The sequence below is a fragment of the Pteropus vampyrus genome, unplaced genomic scaffold, assembly GCF_000151845.1.
Source record: "Pteropus vampyrus isolate Shadow unplaced genomic scaffold, Pvam_2.0 Scaffold86, whole genome shotgun sequence".
Lineage (NCBI taxonomy): Eukaryota > Metazoa > Chordata > Mammalia > Chiroptera > Pteropodidae > Pteropus > Pteropus vampyrus.
The window spans coordinates 1,689,458-1,703,380 of NW_011888867.1; the positions used below are offsets into that span (position 1 = coordinate 1,689,458).

The 13,923-nt window shown below is 51.4% G+C and overlaps 1 protein-coding gene across 1 annotated transcript in view; it reads right to left on the reverse strand.

Moving 5' to 3' along the window:
• LOC105294415 (forkhead-associated domain-containing protein 1) overlaps positions 1 to 13,923 on the reverse strand; it is a 99,445-nt gene that overhangs the window by 3,565 nt on the left and 81,957 nt on the right. Inside the window, exons 19-25 of the mRNA XM_023532653.1 lie at positions 12,315 to 12,488; positions 10,347 to 10,572; positions 8,623 to 8,707; positions 6,479 to 6,585; positions 5,485 to 5,644; positions 4,171 to 4,303; positions 374 to 503 (exon numbers count right to left, since the gene is read on the reverse strand). Coding sequence (XP_023388421.1) covers positions 374 to 503; positions 4,171 to 4,303; positions 5,485 to 5,644; positions 6,479 to 6,585; positions 8,623 to 8,707; positions 10,347 to 10,572; positions 12,315 to 12,488 — 1,015 coding nt within the window. The remainder of the gene's footprint in view (positions 1 to 373; positions 504 to 4,170; positions 4,304 to 5,484; positions 5,645 to 6,478; positions 6,586 to 8,622; positions 8,708 to 10,346; positions 10,573 to 12,314; positions 12,489 to 13,923) is intronic.

Genomic DNA, 13,923 nt, shown 5'->3' on the forward strand with positions numbered 1-13,923 from the left:
GCCCAGGGCTCCACCCACCAGCAAGCTCAGTTATCTTGAGAGCTCTCTCCCCTTCAAACAGGGTATTCTAGGAGGTTCCTCAAGGTTGATCCTTGTGCAGTGTTAGTCCGTGACAAAGATTCCACAGGGCCACAGAGCAATAAGAAAAAGGATAATGTAGTGGGTTCTTCATGAAATCCTGTTTATTTAATATCAAGGCCTGCCCTCGACGCCGAGATCACGTCGGCCCACCTTTTATTTTTTTGTAGTACAACCCTTATAGGGCTAGAAGGTGGTGGTCCCGGCCCACCATGCGGGGCCCACAGTGAGCCCTGGCGCCGGGGCCCGAGGCGGCGCTGGGCCCGGAGAGGCTGACAGGCAGGAGGGTGCTTACCTGAAGAGCAGGCCTTCTCGAGTTCTCTGATCCGAGTGCGCAGCTCGGATAAGGCCCTTTTCTGGCGCTGAATGACTTCCTCGTGCCGTGACCCTTTGCACTTGGCCCCCAGGTCGCTGAAGGACTGCTCCTGCGGCCAGAACAGTACAGACGGCAGCTGTACGAGGGCGAGACTCTCCCTCTCTCACATTAGAAGAACCGTGAACCATTCATGTCACGGATGGCGGAAACCTCGTCGCTTCATACTTTGGAAAAGGCCGTTACGGGGCTTCGGCAGGGAAAGGATTTTAAAATTTCGTTTCCAATGTAGAGTTAGATCTAGGAAGATTTCCAACTTTCCTAGCTACTTCGTGTCACTATGAATAAAAGACCCCACGTTTCATTTATTTCCTTCTAATGTCCTAAGCTTGGGTTTCTATTTGTTGTCATGTTGGTCTCGCCCCTGAATGGCACATCAAATTCTGCTCCAGAAGGGGCGTTTTCAGATGGGGACACATGATACTTGCTTCTTAACTGGTAATAAGGGCGGCTGTCTAGTATTTGCTAGGGGGAATTTGATAGACAGGCTCTCGGCTGCTCTGGAGAAAGGACAACCTTCCTCTGAGACTTCCAGAGCTTCTAGAACAGCACTGGGCCACGGAACGTTCTGCCAGGGTGGGCGTGTTCTCTCTCCGCGCCATCCCGTCGTGGACTCCAGGTCACGCGTTTCTCTGGGGTAGGCAGGTCACGCACTCGCCCATCCATTCATTTCACACAGATTTATCGAGCACCTCGATGTGCCGAGCCTTATGCTAGGTCCCGGGGACTCAGCAGTGAATGCAACGGCGATGTTCCTCCTGTGTCGATCCTGCATCCTTGTGTGGGGACACAGACGACAAGTAAGGTGAGTGTGGAAAATGTCTGGTGGACAGCGGTGTGGTAGAGAAACCCTGGAAACAGGAGGGGTGTTGAGGATGGTTTTCTGTAGACCTGCTAGGGAAGGTCCCGGGCAAAATGGCCAAAAAAAAAAAAAGGAAGAAACTGACAATTTGGTTCTTTTATAACAATTTTTAAAATAACAATTTTGGTTCACTTTATATATTCAGCAAATGTGTGTGTATGTGTAGAGAGGCAGACACTGTTTTAGGCACTGGGAAGAGATCGGGAAACTGGGCGGACAAGCCCCGCTGCCTTGGGGCTCCTTTCTGTGGGGCAGACACAACGACTAAGCAGGCAGGAATGTAAATAATCCCAGAAAGTGGTAAATGAACGAAGCAGAGAGAGGGAGAGAGACATTCACTTGATCTTTCTTTGAGTCATCCAATTCTTAGTAAAGACCTATAGGGCATGTCCTGGGCCCTCAGTAGCCACGTTGGTCATGCGGGTACAAGGCCCATGGCTGAGGGCCTCCTGGGGCTGGTCCACCCACCCCATGTCCCCACCACTTGTTCCTTCCTCCGGACTCTGCTCCAGGTCCCTTCCGGGAGAGGCCTCCCTGGCCACCTGATTGGAAAGAGCCCTTCGCCGCCCACCCCATGATTCTCTCTGCCCTGAATCCTGCCGAGTATTTTCTCAGCGCGCTATTCCCACGGGGCATTTTGTTCGATGCTGACTTGTTTATTGCCGGTCTCTCCATTTCCAGAATGTGGGCCCCGTGGGCAAAATCTTCGTCTCCACTGTAGACTATGCTGCGCGCAGGAGATGCTCAATAAACACGGAGCCGAGTGAACAGAGGTCAGACACAGGAGCCGGAAGGAGCTTGCCCCAGCTTCCTGGGTGGGACCAGGGCTCAGCGGCCGAGAGGCGGGGTCACGCCACCCCTGCTGCACTTAGTAGGACCTCACTCGGCCCCGTTCCCGGCTCCGGCTTGCTTACGAGTGGTGTGGCCGGCCCACTTCCTGGTCGGTTCTGCACTGGCCTCACTCTCTTTGCGGGTGTATGTGTGCCCTGGGAGTAGACCCCTGAAGTATCATGCGTGTGCACGTGCACGGGCGTGCACACGCGTGCCTGCGGTCGTGTGGAGGGGAGGAGCTACTGATCGCTCAGCAGCCAGGCTCCGTGACAGACTTTGCTCCGCATGAGAGGCACGCCTGGGCCCGGCACGGCCCTTCCTCCTGGCCCTTCTGGGAATTTGTTTATTTAGAGGAGACGGAGATTCTTTCTCATATGATTCTGAAGCCCTCTGACCCACTCTGGCTTAGAAAGCAGGAAGTGGGCTGAGTGCGGAAACCGTCCTGAGAAGGAACAGACATTTTTCCCTTTTATCTTGCAGCCCCGCTACCTCCTCCTCCCCAGCTAATCGGCTTCGGAATGGAAACTAATCATCGTGGTGACCAGTCAGCCATCTAGTCCAGCAAACATGTGCACAGTTGGAGTGGGTCTGGTGTGGGCAGGGACCCTAGGCGTCCTCCTCTGCGCCCAGTGGCCTGGCATACATCAGGTGCTCAATACTTGTTGAATGAGTGGATGACTGTGGGCCAGGTCCTGCCCTAAGAGCTTGGGACTCGGGCAGTAGAGGGACCTGCGCCCTGCCCCACTCAGCCACGTGGATCCCCTGTTTGAAGCCACTCTGAGCAGCACGGGGACACTCATGTTGAAGTGCTTGGAGCAGGTGCCGGGCTGCTGAGCGCTGCTGTTTGGGCCACGTGCGGCCCCGGCTCACTGCCGTTGGGCAGGAGAAAGGCGTCTTTGAGGAAGCGAGAAGGCAACTGATGTGCCTGGCCCTGTGTCCAGGCGAAAATCCGAAGGCCACTGCCGCAAGGCCCCGCCGTCCAGTTTCATAAAGCAGAGAGGGAAGCAACACACTGGTCTCCAGGAGACCCGGGGCCTCGAAGCAGCACGGGACCCACAGTCAGCCAACCACGAACAAGGGGTAGGGGGCAGAACGTGAGTGCCACCTTTGAGGGGCCACACGAGTAGGGCTGTTCTCAAAGACACACTCCCTGTTTGCTGCGCGTTTGGGACTTCCATGCACACCACGGCTTCTGGGCAGGTGCCCAAGAGAAGTCACCATGAGACAGCCGTGGAGTGATGACGGACGGCTGCTGGGGAAGGCCTCCTGGCCCTACCAGGCACAATTTAGCATGTCCTCGGGACCCAGCGATTCCACAGCTAGGAATTTGTTCTACACACATGTGAGGATATTAACTACAGCAATTTGCGGAAGCAGAAACCTCCTAAATGTCCACCAACAAAGGACTGCTTGGACGAAAGGAACACAGTGGAATTCTATGCAGCCGTATAAAAGAATGAGGTCAATCTCTATATACTTATTTGAAAAGATTTTTTGGGAAAAAACAATTTGCAGAATATGTATGGCTTATACCATTATTTTGCAAAAAAAAAAAAATCTGTTAGATAAATATATGATATATAGGTTTGCGTGTGTTTGCATTTATAAATAAAATTTTCAACAACCCCATGAGGTGGTTGGTGACTGTCATTACTTCTGCTTTCCAGACGAGGGAAGGAACTGGCTCAGAGTAATCTGCTGAGGCCACAGTGTCTGAGAGGAGCAGCTGGGATTAGAACATGGGCAGACCCAGATCCAAGCCTGGTCTATAACCACCGCCCGTCACGACTGTCTAAGCATGTGGCAGGTTCTGCGAGGAAGAGGTCTGAAGGCACACGTGCCCGTTGACGGCGCTAACCTCTGGTGACCGTGGTCAGAGAGGCAGGTCTTCTGCTCTTCTACTGATACATTTCCCATAAGCAAGGATGATTTTTGGAACTTAGAATATTTTCAAAAGCAACAAAAGCCCCACTGGGCTCTTCCCTAGCACGTCCTTCTGGGAGCCCAGGCCTGGGCGGGCACTCACCTCTTGGCTGCTCAAGGAAATATCGGTGTGGATGGGTTCTATCTGCACCGAGATGTCACACATCTGGGTAGGATTCCTGGGCTTCTGTTCCTTCTCTTTGTGCAGTTGGAGTTTGGGTTTCTCTTGGGAGACCCTAGGGTAGAGCACAGGAGTCACCGGAGTCAGGGTCCGGGAACCATGAATTACCTTTGTATCCCCCAGCAGAACAGGACAAGAAACTCCATTTTTACAGGTAGTTGAAGTCTTGAAGTCTTCAAGTCTCCTGTCCACAGATGTCTAAAGAATTTAGCTTCATGGGACTTGCAGGAGAGTGGCCAGGGCAGGAGACGCCTGCCTGCCCTCGCTTCCTGCACTGGGTCTGTGGGACACTTGCTGTGTCACTTACAGGGGCATTTACCATGTATCTGCTTTTCCAAATACTCCTACGTGTTAGTCCTTCTATTACCCATAACAATCGCATGAGCTGGCCCATTTTGCAGACAAGGACAGAGACGCACAACAGTTGACCTGTGGTCGTGAAGCTTGTAAGTGGAAGCGTGTGGCTTTGAACCTAGGCAGCCTGGGTCTGGATCTTGTTCGTTTAACCACTATGTGAGTCTGTCTTGCCATGAGCCATGAGGCACACGAAGCTACAGGGTATACATACGTATGACGTCAATTTTACTCAAACTTCCTTGGCGAAAACATTCCTCTTATGTCAAAATATGGATAAGCTATGGATGAAAATGCAAACTCGCATGTATTTTTTTAGATGAATCCATGGGACGAGGATATTTTATGTTTATTTTAAGCTGACCTCTGACACTCCCCAGTTCATACATTTGTTTAATAAACATTTATTAAGTTCTCTGTGTGCCAGGCACTGTGTGAACACTGGGAATCAATACCAGGCAAGTCAATAGACTCTGTCCTTGTGGGGAGGGCAGACAATTTAACAGGCATAAACACAGCCTGACTGTATGAAAAGCGGTAGGTTAGGCAAAGTGCTGAGGGGCCCCGGGCAGAGCAGGAGCCTTGTCTACGTTTGGTGAGTGTGGTGCCACAGGGCTTCCTGGAGGAAGTGGCATTTAAACTAAGAACTGTCATCTGGAATATTGTGCAGGAATGTTTGAGAAGCACAGAACGAAACAAAGCTCTGTTTTAACTGACGAGGCTGTGAAACAATGAAACACGTGTCATTCATTCATTCATTCATTCACCCATTTATCCATTCAGTTCTTCAATCGGGATTCACTGAGCTCCCTCTCCCTGTGCAAGGTTCCTTGGGTACTTGGGTGTGCCCGGCCTCCCCCGCCACGCAGACACTCCACACACCTGAGCGCCTCCTTGAAGACCTCGAGCTCCCTGTCCTTCTTTTCCATCAGGCTGGTCACGTGCGCCATCCTTTCCTTGAGCACACTCAGCTCGTTGTTTTGTCGCTGGACCAGGGCCACGTTCCTTTCCAGTTCTATCTTCTGCTTCTCGTTAAGCTCTCCTGAGAGCGACACGAAAGCTGGCGAGGGAGTGTCCCACCTTGCGTCTCTGCTCGGGCCACGGCCGATCTGCCAGGCCCCCGAGAACCACGAGGCAGGTCTACCCTCCAGGAATTCTTAGGGGGCTCCACTCACAGCCAGGAGGTCTGCTCGCGTCTTAGCAAACAGCAGCAAAACAGCACGCAGGCGTTACCTTTCAGCGAGTGCCGGCTCTATGAGGCGCCATGTGCTCTTGCTTTACCCCGGTGTTACAATGGCAGATGCTCTGCTCACGTGTCTTCCGGGTGCAACAGCCTCCAACCCATGACAGGTGGGGGCGAGTACGCAGCCCAGTTCCCCTCAAGGGGATAACCCAGAGGTCTGAACTCAGAGTTATCTTGCCCTACTCTAGGTGGCCCCAATGTCCATATCGACCCTAGGAAGCAGGTGTGTTAAGGAGGTTTCACATCAGGGGAAGGACACCTGGCGAGGATAACTCGCCCTAGGCCCCGAAGCTGGTGACGGCTAGGGCCCGTGCGGCTGGCCTACTCCAGGAGGGAGCTTTTGCCCCTAGAGACAAATCCTCCTCAGTGGTAAAAGGGGACTCTCCCGGAAAAAGGAAGTCACATATCAGTGCAGAGGACCAGAGCCCTCTGAGAATGTTCCCCCGGGGAACATCGGGAACCAGTGCCGCAGCCAGGATTCAGCTTGCGCTGACCCTGAGTTACAAGCTTTGAAACAGCCCCGGGAAGCAGATCGGGGGGCATTTCTAACGCCGAGCATTCCGACTCCCTGGCCCCGTTTCTTTCCTTTCTGGAAGCGGGTCAGGAAGAGACAAAGGTCATAGCAGCACAAACCTCTCAGATCCGACATTCGGCCATGAGCTTCCGTCAGGTTTTTCCTTAAGTTCATGATGACCTCCTGCTGAGACAGGATTTCCTTTTGAGCACTCAATAAATCCTCTCTGAAATTCACAAAAAACCAGGCAAAGTCAGGCCAACTCAGTCTCTGCCGTGTCCTGAGTGCCAGGAAGGGGCCCAGTGTAAATGCAGAGTGATACTCGGTCGGTGATGGCCCATGCGGCCCCAGCCCCAGCGAGGGGGATAAGCACGTGCGTTGAAATTCTCAGAACAGGCATTCATTGTGAGGCACCGTCACTGAAAAGAAATACATGGAGATAGAACAAAGGACCCCGGCTGTGTTCTGTCTGAGGTTGAAATATGAGTTGCATGAAGGTGACACCTCTTTCTGCCCAAGTATCTGTCAGCATGAATTGATGTGTTTGTAGACTTTTGATCTTGGTGGAAAGAGAGGGAAGATTATTTTTTTTTTTTTGTGGGCTCGGGGATTCTTTGAAGACGAGGAAGGAAGGAGAGAGGACACCATTCAGTTCCTGATGGGGAGAGGTGGGGCCAGAAATGAATGAATGGTGTTCACGTGACCCTTTGTGGCAATGTGGACTTTGGGGACCAGATAACTGGGGCGGGGGTGGGGGGAACACAGGGAGGGTGAGATGATGACAGCTTCTCTGCCCACCACGCCCCAGGGGGCAGGACATCCTTGGCACTAGGAGGCCCAGAGTGGTTGACAGGGACAGCTACATCCAGTAAGGGGTGTTCTGTGGGAAGGGGCCCAGAGTAACAGGTGAGGCACCTCAATGGGGTTTAAGTGGGAAGAACACGGGGTGCATTTCTGAGCAAGTGTGGGACACCTCAGACCTGAGGAAGGCATGTCGTGTGTGTGTGTGTGTGTGTGTGTGTGTGTGTGTGTGTGTGTGTGTGTGTTGGCAGCAGGAGGAAGAGCTGGGGTTAAGGGCCTTTGGGCAGGAATAAATGTCGCTTCATTTGATTTCACGGGCTTCTGAAATCCAGGCTCCTCTTATATAGATTATTAAGGTAGAGTGTATGTACATTATGAAATAGAGCAAAACACTGGCAGGTCGCATGTCAAAATAAAAAGATTGGTGATCACTGGATTGAAAATAAGTATATACGTGTACACATATACATATATGGGTGTGTGTCTATCATCTATCTATCATCTATCTATCAATCTAATCTATCGTCTATCAATCATCTATCTATCTTATCTATCTATCTAGTCTCCTTGGCTATAACTCTTCCAACTTGAGGATGAAACTTTAAGACTCAAGGGTGTATAGAGCTAATGAAGAGGAACAGAGGAGAGTGATGTGGGTGCTGACCCTTCTCCTAGCCACAGCTACTGTTGTCTGTAGAGCACATTCTACCAGCAGGAGTCACTTAGGAATTTTTCAAGATGTGGAGGCTGGGTATCTTCGCCTTTTGGGGGCTGAAAAACCCTATGACATTTGACTTTGGTAGCTGAAATCTAGTGTGAGGATCATGAGGCCTGCGGTTCGTCTTCTTTGAGAATCTCGCATTAGCCCCTTCTTGTTCACATGCTGCCTGGCAGTGGCTGTCCCAACCGTGGGGTGCTTTCTCTGGAAACTGTCAGTTCCTTGAGGCTCAAAGGTATAGACTTTTGGGTTGGGAGGGATCTCCAAAGTCACTCGATCCAACCTCTTCACTTTGAACCCTCTCTAGGACCACTTCGCCAAGTGGTCTCCACTGTCTGAAACCTGCACTGTCTGCCTGCCTTGAGCAGGTACTTGGGAAAAACAGCTAATCGTGGTATTAGCTAGCATTCACCGAGCGACTTCTGCGTGCCCTGCATGTACCTCCTTATTTCATAAACGAGGACGCTAAGGTCCAGCGAGGTGATGTGACTCGCCCAGGGACACACGACTGGAGAGTGTTGACTTGGGTCCACCCACATTTTTCCATGACACCCTCCTGACTTGCTAAAAAAAAAAAAAAAAAAAAAAATCGAGAAATTCAAAGAACAGTGAGAAGACTCCAGATTCAATTCCCATTTTCAGATTCCAACAACATGCCAAAAGCAGGGGTTGTGTGTGTTTGTCCTTGCTCACGGGGCGCGTCAGTGAGGGTGGCTGGTGCTCACACGGCCTCTGGGTACTCACATCAAGTGGTCACACACTGCGCCTTTGGAACCGCTTTCCCGAGGAGGTGCTGCGGGAGGGTCTTGCTCTACTTCCTTCTCCTGGGCTGAATCAGAGGGACAAGGGGACAGCATTACGATCCTCGTGCCGTGGATGCTTTCCCACACTGTTGCTTATCACCTTATCGACACACTTAACATCTTTCTCAACGTACGAACTCTCCCTGTAGCCTTCAGCCTTCTCTACCTAAGGGGACCCAGCGGAAGTTCTGCGTCGTAGGCTGGCGGGACACCCCCACCCCCGCCACGATGAACGCATGCAATCTTTCCAGCTACTGCACAAGGCAGGGACTATCGACTCCGTTTGCAGGTGAGAAAGTGGCCACAGGAGTGACAGAACCTGCTGGTGACCACTCAGCAGACTGGTGCGAGGCGGAGCCGTCACCACTGGGTCACGCTTCCTGCCCCGTTTCTTGCTCTCTGCTCAGACGAGAGTCTTGACCTGTCCTCGCCTCTCGCGTATCCTTCGTCCCCCGGCCTTCCGGCTTCTAGCCTCATCGCTCGCTCACGCATTCACCCGTTCGTTTAGTCATGTAACAGTTCTCATGAAATGTCTGCGTGATGGCAGGCACTGATCTAAGCGTAAGGCGACAAAGATGTGTCACTCTTGAGGTCCCCGCGTAAGCATCCTCCCTCCGAGTTGGTCCTGGATTGGGAAACTGAGTCCCACTCCATGCCCTTGCCGTGGTGCCCTGTTCACCCTGGATCATTGGTTGGGGCAGTAATTGAGTTAACTGCAGGGGTCCTGCCTGGCTTGCCCGTCATTGAATCCTCAGTGCCTAGAATGAGCTTGAAACATAAGAGATGCTCTGTTAAGAGTGGTGCCTGAGTGTATGCGTGTGGTGAGCCCTGACAGCTCGTCAGCTGGCTTGAGACTAGGATGATGCTGCTCAACCAGGGGCGAGTCCCCTGGGGACACTGACAAAAATGTCTCCAGACATTTCTGGTTGTCACCCTAGGGTGAGTGGGGGGTGCTAGTGGCTTCCAGTGGGTAGAGGCCAAGGATGTTGCTCATTACCCTGCAGGGCACGGGATGGCCCCACAATAAAGAATGACCTGGTACCAAATGTCAACGTTGCTGAGGCTGAGAAACCCCGGCCTGAGGCCTCTCTTTCCAGAGCTCTTATCCAGGTAAACAGAGTTAATGATCCCTGCCTTATAGAGCACCTCTCCAAGTAGCTAGTGTCTTTGCCACAAGATGCACGACCCTGGTCATTTAGGGCAAATAAATGCTCGCTGCTCTGAGTTCTGCGGCAGCCTCTTTTGAGTTTATCTTTCAAGAAGCAAATCCTGGCTGGTTATGAAAGTGCATTAGGCAAAGTCGCAGACTGCGGATGGCAGAAAGACGCCCTTGAAAGGCCCCTGCCCGGAGGTTTCCACGTAGCAAAGATGATGATGCTCTGACCTGCTGTTCCGACGGCCCTAACAGCCCTGGCAGCGTGTGCGACTCGCCGGCTGACTGGCTGGGCACAAAGGGTGTCCGGGCTCATTGCTGTTAATTCTGTTCAACCTGGGCCTTGAAGGGCCCTAACCTTGTGTATAACAGGAACAAAAGGGGGCTCCAGGGAGTAAGTGAGCTTTTCAACCAGCGAAGCCCTGTTCTTACCCATCAGCCTGTGGGGACCCACGGGACAATCAGAACCTGCCCCCAATACCAAGATCTCCTCGTTGTCTCTTTGGACCAACCTGGGTCATTGTCCTTCAACGTTGCGATCTCTCCTTCTATTTTTTTATGGTGTTCGGTCACTTTCTGGAGTCTTTTTTCTAGACTCACGATCGTCTGGGAGTGCTGTTTGATTTGCTCCTTGTATTCCACGATTTCTTCTTCGAATTCGTGTTTCTGTGATTTCTGTTCTTCTTGGAGGGCCTTGATTGCCTGCTGCTGCAGCTGCATCCGCCCCTCCATCATGATCTGGGAAAACAGAAATGATTCATGCAACCTGGGGACTATAATAACATGCCTTTGCACTCACGGGCACTGAGCTGGGTCCCACCTCGGGGCCTTTGCACGTGCTGTTCTCGCTGCATGCTCCCCCAGCTCCTCGCATGGCTGACTTCTTGTAATTCAGGTCTGAGTTCCAATGTCACCTCCTCAGAGAGGCCCTCAGAGCAGCCCAAGACCCTTCCCATTCCATCACCCCTGTTTTGTTTTCACTGAGGCACGGATCACTGTCTGAATTATCTAGTTTATTTCTCGCTCCCACTAGAATGTCAGCTCTGTGAGGGCAGATGCTTTTCTCATTTACTGATATAGCCACAGCATCAGCGCTTAGCTCCCTGCCACAGCATCTAGGCTTAGATGTTCCGTAAATATTCATTGAACTAATGAATGAACAATTTTCTAGGAAAAAAAATAAATCAATTTGTATTTCTTAAAAACTAGAAATTACCAGTGATCCTAAAGTGGCGACTCGGACCCTTTCCTTTGACGGCCCGCTCCTTCCTGCGGCTCTACTGGATGCTTCCATCTCAAGGCCTCGTCCTCGTCCCCTCCTGCTTCTCCAACCAGCCTTCTCCTGCTCCCTATTATTCCCAGCTGACGTGCTGGGCCTCCGTCTTCACCTCCCCTCTGATGGGTAAATTCTTTGCCTGAGACGCTCACACACACCCACTGTTTCAACAATCACGTCCACGAGGCTATCTTCCAAATTTAGGTGACTTATCTCGCTTTCTCCCACAAACCTATCGTACCACCCAAAGTTTGGGATGCTTTTGAACATCCATACCCCGTACCCTCGCCTCAGTCTAAACTCTTCACCTCCTCTGAAAGAGAGTCCCTATCCCTGTTCACCCTGCCCTCCCCCCTCACCGTGACCTCCGTATTTCCATCAATATGCCACCCACATGCCGTCATCTCCCGAGGTCCCTTGGCTTGAACCTTGCCTGTCTCCTTGGCGCCTACTCTCCTTGGTACTCATGTCCTGTTAACCAGTTATAAGGTCTGCCATTGCTTGTAACTCTCTCTGCAGAGACTCCTTCTTTCCCACTCCTCTGTCTCTTCGAATGTCCTGGTCCTTATGATTTTGGACTATGGCCATGGCTACCACGTGCCACGCCTGGAGCTGGTGTCTCCAACTCCAGCCCCTCTCAAATGCACCTTTGTGTACTTCCGCCAGATTAACCCTCATTACCTCCTGTTGGCTGAATGCATGCATGACAGACGAGAGCAATATTACGCCCTGATGGTGGAGGGCCTTGAACACCAAGCTGAAATTTTAAAGTCTACAGAACTGTCACTGATCAGTAAATTCTGAGGCTCCTCAGTCCTTCAGCCTGCTCCTGTGAGGGCCCTGTATCCCAGCATCTTAGAATGTCCTGGAGAGAGAGCATCATGGCCTCTGTTCACCTTTCATATGAAACCAGTGCTTTTCAATAGAGGCTGAGTTTGCCGCATCCCCCGCCCCCCCGCCAAGGGACATCCGGCAAAGTCCGAAGCTGGTTGTCAGCACTGGGTGGGAGGGATGGCGCTATCTATCCAGTGGGTAGATACCGGGGACGCTGCGAAACATTCTGCAGGGCACAGGACGGCCCCCACAGGAAAGAGTTATTTGACTCAGAACACCAGCGGTGCCAAGGCCGAGAACCCTGGTCTAAACCCCACGCTCTCACGGCACTGTGCTCTTGCCCTGACAGAAAGATCCTCTCGTCCCTTACCATTTTAGTCTTGGCCGTCTCCAGTTCAGCTAATGTTTCGTTTAATTTCATGGTGACGTTCTCTGCTTTCAGACTCTCGGCCATCTTTATTTTTTCTGTCTCTTCCACCATGGCCAGTGCGTCATTTAATTTGTTATTTAAAACATCTTCCTTTAGCGCTTTTAAATCTATTTCCTAGGCGAACGATAAACATCAAGTTAACCAAAATTCAGGCATAAATATTTACTCTAGCCTCCCCTTCCTGTTTTCAGACAGGTGGTGAACTCTATTCTGTTATTGTTCCATCGATCCTTTTTAAGGCCAAAGTCCATGCTTTCTCTGGAAGGTTCCAGTGATCACAGAACTCTCTATTATATTCAGTTGACATCTGTCCCCTTGTGATTTCTGGTCTCTGAGCTCAGTTCTGTCAGCTGGAGCTCATTGAGTCAGTTTTATTTCTGTTTCATGAGACAGCCCTTTAAATATTTGAAGAGGGATGTCATGTCTCTCTCTAAATCTGTTTTCCAGGATAAATGTGCCGAGCTCCTTCACCCTTTGCCAGGACTCGCCTGCCTTTAGGACACTCCTCCACCTTCCCCAGTGGTGGCCTCGGCCCTGGGGTGACCTCCCCTTCACCCTCAGGTTCCGCCCCCACCAGCAAGGCTGGACTCCAGTTGCCATGCCATGTCCTTGCGTACCCTGTCCCTCCCTCCCGGAACCCCTTCTTCCAATCTTTTGACTATCAAAATTCCATCCGCCCTCCCACATCCCTCCTCCTCAGTGGGCTTCGTGACACTGTGCTGGGGGCCTTACGAACTTCATTCCTTCGTTTGACTTTATTACTATTTTTTTATATCAGTTTTAGGTTCACAACTGAGGGAAAGGCACAGAGATTTCCCACGTACCCCTGACCCCAACACGTGCACAGTTTCCCCCATTATCAGCAACCCCCCCCACCTGATAGTATGTTTGTTACAGTCCAGGGACCTACGCTGACACGTAATAACCACCCAGAGTCCACACTTTCCACTAGGGTTCACTCCTGGTGTTGTACATTCTGTGGGTTTGGACAGATGTATACATGACATGTATCCACTATTAAAGTGTCATACAGAGGAGTTTCACTGCTCTAAAAATCCTCAGTGCTCTACCCATTCATCCCTCTGTCCCACCAACCTCTGATCTGCTTTTGTCTCCATAGTTCTGCCTTTCCAGAATGCCACACAGTTGGAATCATACAGCATGTAGCCTTTTCACAAACATTATCTAATCTAACCTAAAATACGTCCTTGAGACTCAGTGCTGGTGTTCTCTGTTGGTGGCAGTGTAAATGATATGACGTATCCGGGGTGGGGGGGAGGGGACATTTCGGAACATGTATCGTGAGCCTGCAAATGTTTCTACCTTGTGACCCAATAATTCTACTTTGGAGAATTTATCAAAAGGACACGGCCCCACGCGTGCACAAAGACTGATGCACAGGGGTGTTCGGTCAAGCAACTTTTACTCGAGTGAAAGTTGAGAAACAGCCCCAGGGGAGGACCATAGGGGAGGAGTAGATGAATCTGGGGTCCACTCGACACAGCGTAAACCCAGGTCATCTCTCAATGGCAGTTTGTAGAAGGATATT